This window comes from Apostichopus japonicus, chromosome 16 (genome assembly GCF_037975245.1).
Source record: "Apostichopus japonicus isolate 1M-3 chromosome 16, ASM3797524v1, whole genome shotgun sequence".
NCBI classification, from domain to species: Eukaryota; Metazoa; Echinodermata; class Holothuroidea; order Aspidochirotida; family Stichopodidae; genus Apostichopus; species Apostichopus japonicus.
This window is the reverse complement of record NC_092576.1, coordinates 34,966,493-34,988,390: the sequence shown is the minus strand read 5'-3', so window position 1 is coordinate 34,988,390 and position 21,898 is coordinate 34,966,493. Positions and strand designations below refer to the sequence as shown.

Genomic DNA, 21,898 nt, shown 5'->3' with positions numbered 1-21,898 from the left:
TTTCCTTCAACAACAACTACAGTATTTTTGCCTCTCCAGCCGTTTTTCATGCCTTAATTAGTTCTAAACTGGTAAAGGTATGCACCCGTTAATCAGTTAAAATTAATGTGTTTAATAACTTCTTAACATGTGTTAGATTTATGACCAGTTGCTGCTGAGAAGGAGTTATTTATAAACGAAAAAGACTGAACATAAAATCCTATGCATAATGATTGACTAGACTAACCGGACTTCTCTAAAGGTTTTGACAATATTTCGTCCACATATTAACAGCAACCGGATGACACTTTACTGTAAAACGCTGAAAATATGCCATTTGAACCATCTCACCAAGGTACACTTACTAGTCAGACATTTGGGGACAGTTGCTTTGACTCATAACCAGTCATTCGTAGAACAGGCTTTGGGTAATGAATTCGTATGTTAGTATTTTTTTCCACAGTAGCATCTGCTGATAGGTGTAACACGTGTTACGGTTTTATAACACACTTCAGTTTATACTGATTAATGGCTTTGTGTTATTCACAGTACAAACGTATCAAGCAATTTACAGTGGGTGGCCTCTCTTAACGTGGCATAGGCTTCTTTAGAGATGTACAAGTGATTTTTAATTGGTGGTACTGGGTTTATAAAAAAAAGAGCAACAGTCAATAAAACGTTAGTAACAGTTTCGTAGAATAACAACGAATGTTTCTTTCCTTCACAACTAATAAAACAAATGCAATTCAAATCCAAACAACGTTTGAAGTGAAACCTATCAACGGTTGTTTTACTATTTTTTATTAATCTTTCAACGTTTTGCTATTATAGTGTCTAATTCCACTTTAGTTGATTCATCATCTATTACAAAACATTCCTGACAATAGCAAAATACACCCAGTGCACAACGGATATGTCAGTACTGTTGGTAGTGGTAATAACCAGTATTTATGTTTTAGCTTTTAGCTAAAAAATATGTACGAATTAGTTTAGTGTTAAAAAGTAAACCAGAAATTGAAATTCCTCTACAGAAATATTTCAAGAAACAACATATCAGAGCTTCACGAGGAAACATTCTATGACACAACCCAGCTAACAGCCTTGTAAGCATACTCTCGTTACATATATTAATTTTTTTTTTTTTGTATATTCATGACAGCATCTAACTTTATTTTGGTTTACTTCATTACTTAGTATTAATTATACCACAATTAAATGATAATGTATCTTGACAGCTCTTTATTTACTGCTAAAAGTAGTAGACAATCATGTTTAATATAATTTAAGCTATTCATGACTATCATTGGTTTATCTTTAATATTTAACATATGTCATGATGTTTGGTATAAATATATATATATATATATATATATATATATATATATATATATAGAAATGCGAAACTTCTTTCTTTCCATGAATGTTCTCTTTTCTTTCGGTTTCGTTAACGTTATTTGTTAGTCAATCGTATCTGCTTTGTCAAATCTAGTGATATAAACTAGCAGATTGTTTCAAAGTTGTTGTCAGCCTAAATGCTTGTAATATTTTTTGTCTTCTTTCTATTTCATTTGATTAATTAATGATTTGATATAGCTAACGACTAATGATTACAATTTTGTTACGCCTTTGAGAACAAACCAAACACATGATTTTCTATTTAAATTGATAGCATCATAGAAGAGTAAGACATATTTAACTCTGCTACTAAGAGCACCTAACACGGATATTTGGTAACATAACAAGATTAGAAGTAAATTGACTATGCAATACATGTTTTTATTACTATATAAACTGTTTTAACCCATACATATTGCTTAATTAGTGTTGATTGCATATATGGTATGTTCTTTGGAAGGTAATATGTATTTCTATCATCGTAACATATCATTTTTACATCTTGTTTCCATTTTCTTTTACAAAGATATATCAGCTACAACGTCTTGACGAAACTACCCACAACAATTTTCAAGAAACTCATACATTTGTCTTTGTTGTAAGTACATATTAAGGAAATTGCTTGCTGGCAGATATCTGTTATATCACTCTCTTTATTATCATTTTTATTTTGGAACATCATATACGTTTTGAGGTAGGACCCCAAAGTAGATAAAAGACACCAACACATGTGCTGAATATTCAACAAGTTGCGACACTTTTCTAATGCTAAATGTTGTACTAAACTCATGTTTCAAAGCATGCGTATTGACAGAGTTCCTAACATTTATCTGGAATTTGCTTTATATATATATATATATATATATATACATAATATAACGAAAATCCACGTTTACTCCAAAAGAAAATATGATTAGAGAAAACCAGAGATATAAGATATGACTCATAATTGACAAATAAGGGGTAAGTTTTAGAAAATATATTGAAATTTTCGGTCCCCCTGGGATTAAGGGGGTCCCGACTCCCAAGTCTTTGTTGAGGCCGTTGATGTGAGACTTAATACGAAAGATCCAATCGATTTCTTTACGTTTACGTTCAATAGTTGATTTGAAGTTCGAGGCAATTAAAATACATTTTAGGTTTTTTAGAGAATGACCATGAAGACTGAAATGTTCGGAAACTGGGAATCCTGCAAAATTATCACGAATAGATTTTTTTTTGTGAACGTAAAGAAATCGATTGGATTTTTCGTATTAAGTCTCACATCACCGGCCTCAACAAAGACTTGGGACCCTTTAACAACTATCAGTTCTACAAGCATATGTAATCCGTTCTCTGCTCCTTAATCCGCTTCCTGTATAGTCATGGTTTAGTTGGTTTTAATACCATCACTGCAACTTACACTTATCTAGCGTCATACTTTCATTGTGTCACATTTTGTACTTCTCATTCGACTGCCAAGTATTGCTGACGAAGGTCCCAGGGGGACCGAAAATTCCAATATATTTTCTAAAACTTACTCCTTATTTGTCAATTATGAGTCATATCTTATTTCTCTGGTTTTCTCTAATAATAATAATAATAATAATATATATAGATATATATATATATATATATATATGTGTGTGCGTGGGTGTGTGTGTGTATAAAACATCTTTAATATTGAAATACAATACCGAAAATGACGCAGTCAACGAAATTTTGCATTCCTAATTATTTAAAATAGATCAATGATACTGATCATGATCGTGATCATCGTCATTGTCATGATAATTATAATAATAACGATAATTATGAAAATTATAGCGATTATTTTGACGACGATGATGATGATGATGAAGATGATTATAATGATAATGATCGCCGATATCACAGACACATTTGCTAATGAATTCGATACTCTGTCTAAAGTGAGTGGTTTAAAATATCAACATTAAACAAACTGACACTGTAATTTAATGATAAATGTTTGTCTTTCTAGGGATTTGTCGTATAACAACCTGAAGAGTCTACCGAAAGGACTTTTTGATAACACTACAAGCTTGAAATTGTTGTGAGTTATTTAATAAGCTTCATTATTCAGGATAACGAAAACATTCCTGAGATATTATCATAGTAATCGATTCGTCACTTGGAAATAATCTACAAGTTAATATCACTTGATATGTCACAGCAGGTATGATGGACTAACAAATAACAAAGTAAGCGAGACCGAAAGATATATATATATATATATATATATATATATATATATATATATATATATATATATCTATATATATATATATATATATATATATATCTATATATATATATATCAAATATATAAATTTATGTATTTTCGAGAAAAAAATCTTTCTTTCCATTACTGTTCTCTTTCTTTCGGTTTCGTTTATTTTGTTATTTGTTACGTCTATCATATTTGCATTGAAAAATCTAGTGATATTAACTAGCAATTTTTTTCAAAGTGGCGAATCGGTTACTATGAGAATATCCCAAGAATGTTTTCGTCATCATAAATGCTTGCAATTTTCTTTTTTCTTTTTCATTTGATTTATGAATGATTTATTATAGATAACGACTAATATTTACGATTTTGTTACGTCTATAAACCAAACCAAAAAAAATGCTTTGCTGTTGTATTTGATTGCATCCGAGAAGGGTAAGACCTATTTAACTCTGTCTTTGTGCTACTAAAAGCACCGAACATAGATATTTATTAACATAACAAGATTATCAGCGAGTTAACTATGCAATACATGTTTTTATCAATAACAACTATTTTCAACACATATTTATCACTTAATTAATGTTGATTGTATATATTGTATGTTCTGTTTGAGGATATATGGATTTCTGTCATGCTAACATATATTTTGTACATTTCGTTCAATTTTCTTTACTTAGATATATCAACGACAACTTCTTGACGCAATTACCCAAAAACATTTTCCAGAAACCTGTACATTTGTCTAAATTGTAAGTAAATATTTAGTGAAATGCTTGCTGGCAGATATGTGTAATATCACTCTCTTTATTATTATTTTTCATTGTGGAACATCGTAATTGTTTTGATATCACAGAAAAAAATGCTAATTATATCTATACTCTGCCTAAAGCGAGTGGTTTGTAATATCAAATGGAACAAACTGACAATCCCATTTCATGATAAATGTTTCTTCCTTTTTTTTTTTGGATAGGGATTTGTCGTATAACAACCTGATGAGTCTACAGAAAGGACTTTTTGATAACACTGCAAACCTGACATCTTTGTGAGTTAATTAATAAGCTTTCAGTATTCAGGGTGACGAGGACATTCCTGGGATATTCTCATAGTAACCGATTCGTCACTTTGAAACAATCTACAAGTTAATATTACTATATTTTTCAAATCAGGAATCATGGATTTACAAATAACAAAGTAAACGAAACTGAATATAAATATATATATATATATATATATATATATATATATATATATATATATATATATATATATATATATATATATATATATATATATATATAAATATATAAATTTATGTATTTTCGAAAAAATCTTATTTTCCATAACTGTTCTCTTTCTTTCGGTTTCGTTTATTTTGTTATTTGTAAGTAAATCATATCTACATTGAAAAATCTAGTGATATTAATTAGCAGATTAATCGTTTTCAAAGTTAAGAATCGGTTACTATGAGAATATCCCAGTGAATGTTTTCGTAGTCATATATGCTTGAAAAAATTCTTTCTTTTTAATTCTTTTTCGTTTGATTAATGAATGATTTAGTAATGCTTACGACTACTATTTACGATTCTGCTACTTCTATAAACCAAATCCAAAAACATACTTTGCTGTGGAATTTGATTGCATCCGAGAAAGGGTAAGTCCTATTTCACTCTGTCTTTGTACTACTGAAAGCACAGAACACAGATATTTCCTAACATAACAAGATTAGGAGCGAGTTGACTATGCAATAGATGTTTTTATCTATAAAACAACTATTTTCAACACATATTTATCACTTAATTAATGTTGATTGTATATATTGTATGTTCTGTTTGAGGATATATGGATTTCTGTCATGGTAACATATATTTTGTACATTTTTGTTCCAATTAATTTACTTAGAAGTATCAACGACAACTTCTTGACGCAATTACCCACAAACATTTTCCAGAAACTTGTACATTTGCCTTTGTTGTAAGTAAATATTAATAGTAATGTCACTCTTTTTACTATTATTTTTCATTGTGGAACATCGTAATCGTTTTGATATCACAGAAACATTTGCTAATGATTACGATACTTTGTCTTAAGCGAATGGTTTGTAATATCAAATGGAACAAACTGACACTCCAATTTGATGATCATTTTTTTTTTTTTTGATAGGGATTTGTCGTATAACAACCTGACGAGTCTACCGAAAGGACTTTTTGATAACATTACAAGCTTGAAATTGTTGTGAGTTAATTCATAAGCTTTCAGCATTCAGGATGACGAAAACATTCCTGAGATATTTTCATAGTAATCGATTCGTCACTTTGAAACAATCTACAAGTTAATATCACTAGATATGGCACAGCAGGTATGATGGACTTACAAATAACAAAGTAAGCGAGACCGAAAGAGATATATATATTTAAACATATATATACGTATTAAAATATACATATTGTCACATATGTTCGAAAAATCTTTCTTTCCATTACTGTTCTCTTTCTTTCGGTTTCGTTTATTTTGTCATTTGTAAGTCCATCATATCTGCATTGAAAAATCTAGTGATATTCACTAGCAGACTTTTTTTTTCAAAATGAAGAATCGGTTACTATGAGAATATCTCAGGAATGCATTCGTCATCATAAATGCTTGCAATATTTCTAGTTTTATTTCTTTTTCATATGATTAAGGAGTGATTAAGTAAAGCTAACGACTAACATTTACGATTCTGCTACGTCTATAAACCAAAACAAAAAACATGCTTTTCTGTTGAATCTCATTGCATCCGAAATTGGTAAGACATATTTTACTCTGCCTTTGTTACTACGAGAAGCACCGAACACAGATATTTCCTAACATAAAAAGATTAGGAGCGAGTTGACTATGCAATACATGTTTTTATCAATATAACAACTATTTTTAGCACATACTTATCACTTAATTAGTGTTGATTATATATATTGTATGTTCTTTGTGAGGTACTATGGATTTCTGTCATGGTAACATATATTTTGTACATTTTGTTCATTTTCTTTACTTAGATATATCAACGACAACTTCTTGACGCAATTACCCACAAACATTTTCCAGAAACTTGTACATTTGTCTAAGTTGTAAGTAAATATTTAGTTAATTGCATGCTGGCAGATATGTGTAATGTCACTCTCTTTATTATTTTTATTGTGGAACATCGTAATCGTTTTGATATCACAGAAAAATTTGCTGATGACTTCGATATACTGTCTAAATTGAGTGGTTTGTAATATCAACATTAAACAAACTGACACTCTAATTTATTGAAAAATGTTTTTTTTTTAGGGATTTGTCGTTTAACAACCTGACGAGTCTACCGAAAGGACTTTTTGATCACACTGCAAACTTGACATCTTTGTGAGTTAATTAATAAGCTATCAGTATTCAGGATGACAAAAACATTCCTGAGATTTTCTCATAGTAATACATTCTTCACTTTGAAACAATCTACAAGTTAATATCACCAGATATGGCACTGCAGGTATGATGGACTTACAAATAACAAATTAAACGAAACCGAAAGAAAAAAAATATATATATATATATATATATATAAATATGTATTTATAAATATGATGATATATATATATATATGTTTACATATATAAAAATATATAAATTTATGTATTTTCGAGAATTTTTTCTTTCCAGAACTGTTCTCTTTCTTTCGGTTTCGTTTATTTTGTAACTTGTTAGTCTATCATATCTGCATTGAAAAATCTAGTAATATTAACTATCAGATTTTTATTTTTCAAAGTGAAGAATTGATTACTATGAGAAAATCTCAGCAATGTATTCGTCAGCCTAAATGCTTGCAATATTTCTCGTTTTTTTCTTATTATTTGATTAATGAGTGAAATATTAGCTAACGACAATAATATTTACGATTTTGCTAGGCCTATAAGAAAAAAAAAAACCCCAACAACATGCTTTGCTAATTTGAATTTGATTGCATCCGAGAAGGGTAAGAAATATTTAACTCTGTCTCTGTGCTACTTAAAGCACCGAACACAGATATTTCCTAACATAACAAGATTAGGAGCGAGTTGACTATGCAATATATGTTTTTATCAAAATAACAACTATTTTCAACACATATTTATCACTTAATTAGTGATGATTGTATACATTGTATGTTCTGTGTGAGGTTATATGGATTTCTATCATGGTAACATATATTTTGTACATTTTGTTCCTTTCTTTACTTAGATATATCAACGACAACCTCTTGACGCAATTACCCACAAAGATTTTCCAGAAACTTGTACATTTGTCTACCTTGTAAGAAAATATTAAGTAAATTGCATGCTGGCAGATATCTGTAATGCCACTCTCTTTTTTTTTATTGTCGAACATCGTATACGTTTTGATGTAGGACCCCGAACTTAGAAAATAAATAAACCAACACATGTTCTTAATATTCAACTGGGTGTTAATATCAAAAGAGAGGCTATAGTAATTTACTTTATATAAAGATTTAAGACCACTATATATATATATATATATATATATATATATATATATATAAGCATAATATGTACCTTAGGTCGACAGTTTATGGTAAAAAAGTGTACCTTAGGTCAACAGTGTACCTCAGGTCGACATTTCAGTGTCGACCTAATGTTTTCACTACCATTTTAAGACACTTTTTATCGTCGCAAATAGCTTTATAATGTTCTCCGTCCTCTAAAACGTTCATTTAAAAGTTTTGGTTAGGGTCGGTTCAGGGTTAGGGTTAGAAAAAGGGGTTAGGGTTAGATTAAATTTAGTGTGTAAGTCAATGTAACTGTCGACCTAAGGTAGGATCCATAGATAGTCCATATATATATATATATATATATATATATATATATATATATATATATATATATATATGTATATGTATATGTATATATATATATATATATATATATATATGCCTATAACATGCGCAGGAAATTGCATTTAAGTGAATACATTGTATCTTAATCATTTTAGGAGGTTGTGTTATAACAACATCAAAGAGCTCTCAGAAGACATCTTCAATGGAAATTCGAACCTTAAAAAATTGTAAGTAACCTACATCAATATATATATACACACTCATATATATATATATATATATATATATATATATATATATATATATATATATATATATATAGATATAGATATATATATATATATATATATGTATATGTATATATATATATATATATATATATATATATATATATATAAACATATATACAAACATCAATACTGTTGATTATGATTATGTTTATGATTTTGATAAGGTAAAAGATAATGATGATAATGATATTCATTATTATGATTATGATTTTGATAAGGTAAATGATAATGATGATAATGATATTCATGATTATGATAATGATCGCCGATATCACAGAAACATTTGCTAATGATTCTGATGCTCTGTATACATCGAATGATTTGTAATAACAATGTGGGACACACTGACACTGTGATTTAATGTTTCCTTTACTCAGGGATTTGTCGTATAACAATCTGACGAGTCTACCGAAAGGAATTTTTGATTACACTACAAAATTGAAATTTGTGTGAGTTATTTACTAAGTTTAAGTATATTTTGATTCTGCATATGTGCTCTATTTAGTGTAGAGAAAGGGACTAATGGAGAGAAAATATAATTATGTTATAATAATTTGCTCAAATCCTCAATAAAACCCAAGATAAGTGAAAGTTAACACGTGTTACCGTACATATGGAATCATAATAAATAAGAGTATGAACGACAGTGATAAAAAAAAAAAAAAACATGTTCTGCATACGTATATCTGGTACTCAATTTCACCAGAAACATAACAGTTAGCGGTTTCAGGTCCACGCTCTCTCCACCTCTCTCTCTCTCTCTCTTTTATCTGATGCTCGTTTTCATGGTTTGCCTCTCATTAACGCATAACGATGACTTAGATAACACTGTAGCTACAATTATAAATATTTTAAGTTAAAAGTATTGCTTCAATGCCATGTTTGAAATGTTCTTACTATTTTAATACAGTAATCACTGCTCATTAGTTACTTGTCTCATCCACACGCCCGGTACATTCTACACATCACACACCTATACCCACCAAATGTGAGCCTGGTTAATTCTACACACCAGCACATATACTCACTAAATGTGAGCCCTGTAAATAGTACATACCAAACACCTATACTAAAGGGAAAAAAAAGAAACCCTCGTAGCTGGTCAATATTAAAAAATGTAGAAGGTACCTCAGAAATTTTTGACATAACAATCACAATGATGTTGAATGATTAGAGAGCGGACGCGTTGTTCAAGTAGAAGGTATACAATTGCCATTCACTCCGGGCGTTCTTCATCAGTTTTTAATACTATAGCAGACTTTGCAGTAAATTTAAAACCATTTGTAACATTCAATTGATGAATCGCTTAGCAACATTCAATTGATGAATCGCTTAGCAACATTCTATGATTTTTCTTTCTCTGACAGGTCAATTTGCAACAACCAAATAACACATCTCCCGCCGGACTGTTTTCGACAAATTGAAGCTTTGAACGATTTGTAAGAAACAGGAAAAGGAAACAAGAAGTCGTTTAAAATTAAAACCTCATAGGGTTCTTCTTTATTCCTTTGAAAATATTATTTTTCAAAATTTATTTGTAATGCAAGCGATATCTGGGTACCTGTGTAAAATGTGTTAAATAACACAGTTTGATGATCGTGAAGGGAAATGCAAAAAATGGAAAAAAAAAACAACTTATATGTGTCTACTAGGTCAAAGTTTTGAAATGATTAAAACAGAACTCATGACTGCTAGATCTTTTAGAGTTGTAACTAGAGGTACATTACTTTTATACCATGATATAGAAACTTTTGTTTAAAATAACAATGAAATATTTGACACTAATTTTCGTACTTGCTTTGTACAATTATTATTTAAGGTCCATTTAGACAAATATCATATTCTGGTGGCACCGCATGAAGATGTGATTATGGTGGCTAATTTGTTGATGGTTAGGTCGTATTACATTGTTTTTCCTTTTGTCATTTCAGAAAACTACATGAAAATGAATTGACAACATTATCGAAATCTATGTTTGCTAAAAATGTTTCGTTAATACATTTGTGAGTACTTCAATGTGTAAGAACTAACAATAAGCATTGATGTATAGAAATGATGTTGCCACCAGTTACTGACTTCCTGCTATCAGGTATTTAATGATTGTAGATGATCACACAAGGCTTGTTATTTCATATATGAAATATCATATGAATATGCAGTAAAGTAAATTAATACACATGCACGCATCATGTTCTCTTCAATATATTTAAGCTTCCAATACATTTTCGAATGGTAATGCACCAGTATTTTCAACGCAAAGTTTGATATCAGCATGAATGTGCTCAGAATGTTGAAAAATGTGCAAAGAAGATGGACATTGATAATGATTAGCAGTAGTGGTTCTCGATTTGTTTTGACATGTTTGCTAACTAAGAAGTTTCTTTCCCAATCCTTGAAACGAATGTCAATTTTGGTGTCTTTATCTTCCAACAGAGATTTGTGTGATAACAATATAGCACGACCAACTGCGGACTTCTTCCCCGAGACTAAAAGATTGTAAGACAGTAGTTTAAGCTGTGTATCCATATTACTCCATTAATGTAAAATGTAAATATTGCGTCATTATTATAAAATAACATACTGTAAAACCTACATATGACGAAATGTCTCACTAAGAGATCTTATAGTGGTAAAAGATAATTGCCTGCTGCTAAATAGCGAGGTAGTGTAGTATGTACCACAGGGATGTTTAATCCACGCAATGAGAAAGTTGTGTCACGGAAGAATTGTTTGCCTTATACTCTTGTAGTTCATACCTTGTTAAACCTTTTCACCTATTTGTATCACATTGACTGATACGTTACCATCATCATGTACCTGATCTAAATGTGTCCAAATGACTTACGAAGTTCTCACGGTAACAAACAGCGGTGCACTCTTATCTTTTCGATTATGATGTTATGAGGGATGCGAATAACTGGAGCACAGATATTGTTGTGTATTATGTTGATGATAGTTAATTATATTAAAAAGCACTGTGCGTTACAGTATCACTTTTCTCATGAAAATATTGTTTGCAATAATCATTATCACAATATAAAATGCAGTAATCATTATCACAATATAAAATGACGCACCTCTTCACATCTAAGGAAAAAAGTATTCCTTCGGTTTTCCTCTTTCTCTTAATTTTAGAATGCTTGTTTCAAATAACATAGCCTACATACCGGAAGGCATGTTTCAATCTCTCAAAAATCTGAGCGAAATGTGAGTAATAACATCTTAAAAACTCTTTGTGCACTTGTTTACTTATTGCTGTTGCTGTAATTATCTTTATCTAACATTTACCAAACGCAATTGTTTTTCGACAGATACCTTTCAAAAAATAAAATTGAAACTCTATCGAATACCTCATTGCTTGGTTTGAACCATGTTCGCCACATGTAAGTTCTACCAGCTGTTTGCTTTTTAACGTTTCATTTTCATATTTAACTAAATTCGGTTGTCTATATTTGAAATAAGCAATCATTACTATTACCCAATATTACACAAACTAATATATTGCGATCTTCCTTGAAGATTTCACAAGAATTGTAATATCGTGATGTTCTCTACAAGAAATGTACTCATTACTTCGTTTAGAACCTTTTATGGAAACAATCTTTCATCTCTTCCCGCCGGGCTGTTCGAGACAATCAACTTGACATTCAGTTTGTAAGTTCAGTGTATATTTGTTTCATAGCTGCAACTGGTGAGCGTAATGTCCAATGTATTATTTCTTAGCAGAGAAAAATATTATCAACCACTGTTGACATTTACTCGGGCCGTAAATGTTACTTGCACTTTATATGTTCTTTTGGCTTAAAAAGTGATCGTGTGCGTATATTACAAGTAAAAATGTATTCTTCCAAGGGTTAGTTGTGGTGACACCGTTAAGCAGTAGTTACTTTTCACAGATGAGTGGTGTCTCCTTACAACAGTGCAATACATATATGTACTCTTAGCTCCTATAAATCGTATTTCTTTTTCATTTTTTCGAATATTCAGGGACTTGTCGAACAATAGTTTAACTGTAATTCCGAGAGGACTCTTCAGTGCTTACGGTGGAAATCACGGACTGTTGATATTACAACTGCAGAGAAATAAGCTAACTTGTCTATGGAATGATACTTTCCAGGGATTAGGCAATTTAGCATACCTGTAAGAATTTCAACGCTATCATGATTTGATACCAAATGGATCGTTTTGTGCTAGTCTCTTAAGACATGGTTGCAAAGACACCGACATATCAGTTTTCCAGTGATATATTTAGGGCTATGGAACACACTTTTAGTAGATCATCAAATGCGTTCTTCACTAAGAGATCTCGTAACGCTTTCTGACAGAATGCTATAATTTAGTTGCCGTAGTTTTGAAGTTTCAAAGTAAGTAGATTACTAAGGATCGTTGGGCTCCGCTGCCACAGTAATCATTTTCTATTATGTTTTTGCAGAATTCTGAACAGGAACCTTATTCATTCCATCGCAGAACAAGCCTTTTTGGGCACAAATCTCACATGTTTGTAAGTAAACGTTATTTTTCTGTACATCTAAGCTTTAGACAAGTGTTGCAAAATCCTTGTAAAGTGATGAATTGTTAACGTTATTGTTTCTCTAATACAGATACCTGGTTGCGAATAACATCTCGAATGTTTCCAACAACTCGTTTGCTCTCGAAAACATTGATATGTAAGTATGCACGTGCTTAAAACACAAAGATTTTCACAATTTTATTACATGTAAACGTTTTAATATAATTTAACGTTTTATCTCAAGTATGACAGAAGTGAAACGCGTTAACATGTCGTTGATACCTGAATTTATACCTTAATTAACTGGTTGTACGCAGTCTGCTTTATCAATTGCACATATAGTTATTGATGACAAAATAGAAACTATATTGGTATGACAGTGTAATCATTTCATAAATGGTAATATAATTGTATTATGTACTGTAATGATGGGTTGTTTGCTATAGGAAGGGAATTTGTACATGATGAAATTGATTTTATTCCCGTTCTAGCCATACACTTTACGCTTTCGCATTATTTATAATTTACCAGCCGTATCACATTGTTCATTTACTTAATTAAAAGCGGGATTTCTCTTGAAATCCCTTCCCTGTATACCTATTAGATTTTTATACGATGAAACTGATGTGTGGTCCTTAGTTACTCGGTATTGGATTCACTGTGGCTTCTGACTGGCATCCCAATTAACAATGACTATTAGGGATCACCATCAACTAAGGACTGGATAGCCCAGTTGGTAGAGGCCAGGGTTACTTACTTGAAATCAAAGGTTCGAATCACTTTCAAGCCAAAGTATTTCCTAGTCCATTTTCCGATGTTCATATACTTTTTTATTGATTACATAGAGATACATGACATATTTTACTGCAATACTATTCTAATGAGAAGGAGCACATACAACATATGATCATACCCAATAATGTCTGTAAGAAAGTTACATTGTGTGTTTTTATATTCCATAGCCACTTGTACAAGAACAACATCCTGAATTTTTCACAAGTAGCGCTGAACGGAGTTGGAAATGGAAGTACCTTGTGAGTGCTTTAAACATATATCAGCTTGATCATATCTTTGTTTAATAAATTTTTCTTTTGAAATGCAATTTCTGTTCTTTATTCTAAAATCAATACATATTTTCTCAGGAACCTCATTCGACCGACGCAAGTAATGAAGTATAAAACAATCATCTGAGATAAATCTGCAACATGCTCAAGACGATTCATTGTATGTTAATGAAACAGAGAGCTATATTGTGCTACGAAATATGAGAGAGCTTCTTTTTTTTTTGTCTTGTTAAGATATATGAACTGCAACCAATTAGGGAGACTACCTTTGTCTACAAACGGCAATATGTAAGTTTTATTTGCTTTCTTAGTGTCTTGGGTTTACTTTTTAATGCATTATCTTAAAAGGGAATTGAAGGCAGCCCGCAATCATAATCCTAATTTTTGATGTGATCATAGGCTTTACAATGGAAGCATTTCTTGGTACCAAGAACTTTTCTAAAATTTAGCACCGACCTTTTGAAAGTTGAGAATGGCGCCGTTGGCGTTCATTGAGATTGATTGAACAAAATCGCTGGAGATCGCCATAGTTAGTGTCTTTGGTTTAATTTTAAGTGTTTTATCTTTACCCTTTCTCCTAACATATCAATATCATCAAAACATAAAAGCCGGTTCCGAAGTTAATAGATATATGCGGAATTTTCGTTGTCAATACAGAAAATTATTTGCAAAATATTTACTAAACATGTTCACTGGTACATATCATTTATAAATCGAAGGAAATAATGATCTTAGCATAGTTAAAGGCAATTATAATACTAAGAAAAGCACTTCCTGACATATTTTTTTATCGCATTTTACAGATTTTCTAAGTATCTTCTAAGCATGTACTGGTCTACATTTTCGAAGTTATCAATAATTTATTACATGTAACGTTAGTCTTAAGCATAAGTTTTAAGCTTATGTACTTCAAATATAATTGAACTCATGCTGCACATTGGTTTACAATAATTGGATGTGCAAGAAGAGTAACACTATTTCCTTAAGCTACAAATTTATTTTGCTCTTACATAAATAATCATGGAAAAGCACTTTGTATAAGCGCATACGTTTCTCTTGGCAACTTAATGAAATTCACTTTACAGATAGGTTCTTGGTAAAAGAAATTGTCATTAAAGAGGCAAAACTAGAGCTATCATTCCATTTCTCATTTCTATGCTCATGGCAAGTGTGTACACAGTTCTTAATATGATAGTATTGTATCATAAATAAATAACATTGGCATCATAAAATAAACATCATTAATTAAAAGATGACATTCACATCCTCCCACTCTGTCTGTTTCCTTCGTTTTTCTTCTCTCATTATAGCATATGTGTCAACGATGAAACTTTTCCCTCTTTGAAACTTAAAAAAGCTTTTACATTCTTAGTGCAATCCTTTGAGAAGCAAGGCTTCGAATGCCAATATATTGGTAAAGGCAGGAATGAATGTAGACCATGTCCAACGGGTACACTTGGTGGAGGATTTCGCAAGAAGTGTAGAGGCTGTCCGAAAGGTGCCGTAAACATTTGAATTTCAATCTAAAGTTCATTCTAACCAGTTATAAAGCCATTTAGTCCCACTTACTCGCTTCTTGTCTCTTAGATATGACATATATCATTTATTTAATTTTGTGTGAGGTAAATTTTCATTTTTTTATTATTTTTTTATTTTTTATAGATGAGCAGGTTATTTTACACCAAGTTAAACAACCACTTCGTTTCATTAACAGCTGACTAACTTATACTCACTTCTAATGCCCTGCTCTTAAAGACATTTTTCAAAATTAAGATGCTGGATCCACTTAATGATCTTCCATTCTAGTTCAATTACTCTACCCAGAACTTAAATCAATCTCTGCATTTTTACGATTAGGTGGATTTTACCAAGACGAAATAGGAAGCATTGAATGCAAAACCTGTAATGATGGAAATTTTGTAGAAAAAGGCAGCGGTTCTTCTCTAGTCCAATGCAAAGTTTGCCCTGAAGGAACGGACAAAAACGTATCCGCTGGTTATCGAGCTTGTGTATGTAAAGAAAATTACGCTCGTAAGCATCGGTTTGGGGAATGTTTTCTTTGTATCGCCGACGGCTTAAATTGTTCTGAAGATTACATATCAATTCTACCCGGCTTTTACTGGAACTGGTCTTTTCCGAAAACAAAACCAGATCAGTACTTGAAATTTGTGCAGAATCTAGAAACTAAGACCGATGACTATGATAACACAACGATGCAGTATGAATACTCTATGCCGTTTGTTTATCGTTGTCCTCGAAGTAGGAGTTGCGACAATAAAGACGGTCTTCCAATGTATGGTATCGACAACTGTGCTGCTGGTTACACCGGTTGGATGTGTAGCAAATGTCGATCGGGATATTATTCGGTTCTGAGTTCCTGTCATCCTTGTCCCAGTAAATTATGGGTGCTGGTAGTGTTCCTTTTTGTTGTTCTCTCGTGCGTTGCTCTACTTTCGTTCATTGTCTGGAAGAAAAACAAGATAAGCAACCAAAGAACTATGATTGATAAATTATCGTCAAGAATAAAGATTGTTCTCGGCTTTTATCAAGTGATTGGTGATTTATTCGAGACTTTCCACAACGTACAATGGCAAGGTCCTCTATTAATTTTCGGTGAATTTCTATCGATGGTAGTTGCTGATTTCTTTCAAGTTTTTGTTCGTCCTCAATGCATCAATGAAAAATTTGAGATAAATCCTTTGCTTCAGTTTAAAATTGTTCTAATATTTCCAGTTGTATTAGTCATCACGTACCTTTACCTAAGTTGTACAGTCTATTTCATAGCAAAGTGCGGATTCTTCTCACTCACTGTTCGACAAAGGGCCAAACAGACAGTTTCAAAGCTGTTCAACTTAGTTGTCCTTGTGCTGTTTGTGACGTACACACCAACTTGTAATTCCATTTTCGCGGTATACCCAGCAGCGTGCTCTACGTTCAAAATATACAGCGTCGGCAATGAGTCCATAACTCTTCTTCGAGCAGATTACGGCATCGATTGTAAAGATCTTGACTCCTATCATGTTGCGGCATACATTGCTACAGCGGTGTACGTTGTTGGGTTTCCATTGTCGCTGTTGATTTTGCTACGAAAATATCATACCAAAGGCAAAAAGGCTACAACTAATGCCGATATCGATTGCAGTTATGGTGGCTCTATTGACGAAACCACTCCACTGGTCACCGGGACCGAAAGGAGAAAATATGACTCCCCAGTTTGGTTCAATTTTCTCTGTGAGAATTACAAGAGTCAGTTTTGGTACTGGGAGGTCATTGAGTTGACCAGGAAGGTCACACAGACTGTGATGGTTACACTGCTTGGATGGCATAACTCATTGACACAGCTCTCAACCATCGGGATGTCGGTTCTGTTTCTGACTCTTCATGCTAAATACAGTCCAATGAAAAACAAATTTGAACAGAGGTTACAGGTAAGTCCAGATAAGCAAAGCCATGTCACCATCTTCGTTGCATTATCATTCAGATGTTGTAATTTCTAACATCATACAGCAAAAGCCTACCCTAGGTACATTTCGTTTTTGAAATTGATTCAGTGTAATGGACACGGATAATAATAATAATAATAATAAATAAGTTCTTAATATGGCGCCAAATACTAAAAGGCCCTTAGGCCCCTTACAAACCTAAAAATAAAAAAATAAAAAGACAGAGAAATCAAAGCAATAAAAAGTCTAGAAAACACATAAACGAAAATTAAGCAGTGGGTAAACTACGAACACAAAATTCTAAAAACACGAGAAGACTGTACAACAAACCAAAACCTATATATATATAAAAGGATAAGCACATAAAATAGAGTTGCAAAAGTTTAGATAAAAAACAAGTATAACGCAGTCGCTTTATATATGAAGTAATATTTGGTCTTAATTGTCGGCTAACTAACTTTATTCATTCGTTCATTTGTCTTTAAAGTATTTCAAATATGTTCTTTTTTAGTATCACTGTCAGTAAAAGAAGAAGGAAACTAAATGGAATATATGTTAATTATGAAGTTTATAAAAACAATACCTCAAATTTCATCTAGCAACTAGTAAGTGAGCATTCTTTGTATTGATTACATTTTGGTTCCTAGTTCTCCATTTGTCATCTAAAAAATAGTCAGTGAACATTCATTATATTGATTAAATTTTGATTTAATTGCAGTTTTTTTCTTTGGCTGCGATATTTATAAATATCATGATAGTGTCTGTACGAGTGAGCTCCGAATACGGTGCAGCAATATATACTGGTCTCTTTGTTCTCGATATTTTCATCATATTTATCGTCTCAGGTGAGTAATGTTTAAATAAATTTCAACATAACCCAACCACATTGAAACGAGCTCTGAGTGTGTTTTCGGTCTGAAAGTACTTTGCCCTGTAACCTTAAAGTAAAATCAAGGATTCGAACACATATTCCATTGGTAATAGAGGATAGTATCGTTTTCTTTCTTCTTTGTCGGGGGCTAATTCATATGCATTAAGAAATGCATGTTGCCTTCGATATCGTCATAACATTTTGATGATACAATAGACAAGTGTGTTTGATTGTTATCTTATTAAGACACTCCGACCAATCTTAAAAGAAAAAAAAACAGATGAATGTTGCTCCTGCTTTCCTATAATAGGCGAGTTGTGATTTAATCTTTTTGTCAGGTGTAAATCTTGTCGCCCCGTGGTATTACTTTTCTCAAACCAAAGTTCCAACACGCGCTAGTGCCGCCGACACACATATGCATGCTGCAAATACAATTATTCATTAAGTTGAGTAACATTGAAGAATACAAAGTTTAGAAAAGAGTGTTCGCATTTTGCAAATTATGTTACTTGATAGGAGATCATTCTTTAGTGCATTCTGAGACAACTTCTGTTGAAAAAAAAAAGTAAAGAAATATCGTGTTATGACATCGAACATTCATATTTCTTTATAATTACAGCTGAGGCATTGCTTCTAATCATCCGATTCCTCGCTCGAAGCTTTAAACGTTCTAACGGTGATTAACAACGACGTTTCTAAACTGATTACTAATAAGGCTCATGCATATCTCTATTATAAATAAGATGTATATATTAGCATTGACCACAGTTTTTAGAAATATTCAAACCAACATATCACCATGGGAGAGAAATGGTCACTCTCCATGAGATGTAGAGACCTTTTGAATGGCTGTCTTTGCATTTCATGTCATGTACCTTCAAGTGCACTGTTAGAAAATGGTTACTCTTTGCAACAATTCTATACGTACACACGCCCATTTTTCAAATAAATAGTTAACTATTTAGTAAAATATGATGTACTCAAACACTTTCTATATAGTCAGTTGTAGAGAACATACGTTAGAAATAGAACTTTGAAAATAACTGTATATATCTTTATTGGGCTGGCTTTACGGAAAACATCTGTACATACAATTTACTTTGTAAGACTGTGTATAATTATAGTTGTTTCATTTAGCACACATGATAGAACTTACACGTTAAGACCAGTCTCTACATTATAACACTAGCCTGTATATAGCCTATGGAGCCAAACCATTTCCTGTAATATAATGTTTACCCAGTACCTGTATGAAATTCACTCTATATAACACTATATATCTAGATGGAAAAAAAATTACAAAGGTATATGTGAAATATGGTAAGAAGACGTCTAAAAATGAAAATCTGCAGTTAACCAACGCGATGAAGACAATTTCACTCGGATCTTTTTATATCATTCCTGGTGACAGATCACCGCTTATTAAGTCGTGTAATTCAGAAACTGTTATCCCAAATCTTATCGAAAGGAGAACTCTTTTTCATGTTTTATAACCTCTTCACGGAAGTTATACATCCGTTAAATGGTCGTTTTCGCTATAAAATATACATGACGACATCCGGATAAATTTAATTATTTCCTGGTAAGAATCAAATTCTCATGTGACGTAGACCCTTTCCTTTACTGTATTTCTTCGCCAATGGACCCTGTTGGATCTTCAACAGTAAAGCTTGTGTTTCATATAATATATAAATGTACCCTGTTGGATCTGAAACACGAGAGTGTGTGTTTCATTTAATACATCACTGGAGCCTGTTGGATCTGAAACATGAGAGCTTGTGTTTCATATAATATATCAATGTACCCTGTTGGATCTGAAACACGAGTGCGTGTGTTTCATTTAATACATCACTGGAGCCTGTTGGATCTGACACATGAGAGCGTGTGTTTCATTAAGTATAACACTGGTACCTGTTGAGTATGCAACATGGGAGCGTATATTTCATTTAATACATCGCTGGAGCCTGTTGGATCTGAGATATGAGGACGTGTGCTTTACTAATTACATCACTGGTCACTGTTGGATCTGAAACATGAGAGCGTGTGTTTCATTTAATACATCACCGCACCATATTTATATATTAAGGAAGAATCCCCTATTTTTACCGAAATGGTTAGTCTTCTGCTTAGGCAACATCAAATCTCATTTCGAATACTTAAACATTAACTAAATTGTATCCACGTTTATTATTCGTTGTATCATTGGGATAATGCTGTTAACATAGAAATATTTGTATAAACAATATTCAAACATTGTCGAATTTCACTTTTATTGACCTGCAGAGCGTTTGCTTACGATTCAAATCTGTCTTTTTGATCATGCTTTTTACTGTACTTGCTGTGAGTTAATCTAATTGATAGGTGTAAGCTTTGCTAATTTAATCGTCACTTCTTTTACACTCTCATAATGTAATTATAATTAATGCAAAGTCGTCTTGCTTAACTATTCATTATTAAGTAGATCAATATAGTACACTTGATACCCAATAAATTTAACCAGTCAAGAAACAATTTCTTTTCAATGATTCTACTCATCTTTGTGTTAACCTTCTTATAAATGCATGTATAATATTGTCTTCTACACATACTTCCTCCGAAGGACATTAAATGGCTTAATTGAGTCAAAATTAGAAATGTTGATACCGTTTAAACATTCCTAATAAAAGCCACAGGAATAAAATTCCGTGTCCCACATACAAAATGGACAAACCTTTCAGAGGGGAGATTTTTTGAAAAGAGACCAGAGCTTATTAACTGCTCAATCGGTAGTTACTTTATGAAAGTCAGAAAACCTAATACTGACATAAAGAAAAATAGGTCATTTAAGAGAAAATGACGTTTGAAAGTATAACCAAGCCCCCCCCCCCCAAGAAACATGTGAAACGATTGAATAAATATGTGGCTTGATGATATAATAATAGACTTGCTAAAGTCTTTGAACTTGCATGTCATTGCCAGTAATGAAAAAATGAATAATCGGCAGGTGAGATTAGGACTTCAGAAACTTCAGAAAACAAATGGTATACACGATATCATAGCAAAAGCTGGATTCCTATGATTTCCTAATGCTACCGACTTGAAATTTGAGTAAATCATTTCTCATAGCTCTCTTCTACCCTTTTTTTCTCCACACCTTTCTGTCTTTGTCCTTCTCCAGTTGATTCCCTACCCCCTTTCCTTAATCCTCTTGTTGTCCCTCCACTGTTTATCTCCTACCTCCCCTCTTCCCCTGTTGGTTTCTTTTTTTCTTCTCTCCATCCCTTGTCTACTAAT

The 21,898-nt window shown here is 32.0% G+C and overlaps 1 protein-coding gene across 3 annotated transcripts in view; it reads left to right on the top strand.

Moving 5' to 3' along the window:
* LOC139982402 (uncharacterized) overlaps positions 1-20,397 on the top strand; it is a 33,528-nt gene extending 13,131 nt beyond the window's left edge. For 2 of the 3 annotated variants that reach the window (XM_071995221.1, XM_071995222.1), the window contains exons 5-31: positions 1,011-1,082; positions 1,901-1,972; positions 3,356-3,427; positions 4,282-4,353; positions 4,575-4,646; positions 5,504-5,575; positions 5,765-5,836; positions 6,634-6,705; positions 6,911-6,982; positions 7,835-7,906; positions 8,603-8,674; positions 9,115-9,186; positions 10,105-10,176; positions 10,669-10,740; positions 11,171-11,233; positions 11,873-11,944; positions 12,049-12,120; positions 12,320-12,391; positions 12,725-12,877; positions 13,170-13,238; positions 13,339-13,404; positions 14,210-14,281; positions 14,546-14,599; positions 15,622-15,809; positions 16,169-17,739; positions 18,473-18,599; positions 19,245-20,397. In XM_071995221.1, coding sequence (XP_071851322.1) covers positions 1,011-1,082; positions 1,901-1,972; positions 3,356-3,427; positions 4,282-4,353; positions 4,575-4,646; positions 5,504-5,575; positions 5,765-5,836; positions 6,634-6,705; positions 6,911-6,982; positions 7,835-7,906; positions 8,603-8,674; positions 9,115-9,186; positions 10,105-10,176; positions 10,669-10,740; positions 11,171-11,233; positions 11,873-11,944; positions 12,049-12,120; positions 12,320-12,391; positions 12,725-12,877; positions 13,170-13,238; positions 13,339-13,404; positions 14,210-14,281; positions 14,546-14,599; positions 15,622-15,809; positions 16,169-17,739; positions 18,473-18,599; positions 19,245-19,309 — 3,652 coding nt within the window. In that variant the 3' untranslated portion in view covers positions 19,310-20,397. The remainder of the gene's footprint in view (positions 1-1,010; positions 1,083-1,900; positions 1,973-3,355; positions 3,428-4,281; positions 4,354-4,574; positions 4,647-5,503; positions 5,576-5,764; positions 5,837-6,633; positions 6,706-6,910; positions 6,983-7,834; positions 7,907-8,602; positions 8,675-9,114; positions 9,187-10,104; positions 10,177-10,668; positions 10,741-11,170; positions 11,234-11,872; positions 11,945-12,048; positions 12,121-12,319; positions 12,392-12,724; positions 12,878-13,169; positions 13,239-13,338; positions 13,405-14,209; positions 14,282-14,545; positions 14,600-15,621; positions 15,810-16,168; positions 17,740-18,472; positions 18,600-19,244) is intronic. The other variant, XM_071995223.1, reaches the window with a different exon arrangement.
* The last annotated feature ends 1,501 nt before the right edge of the window (positions 20,398-21,898 follow it).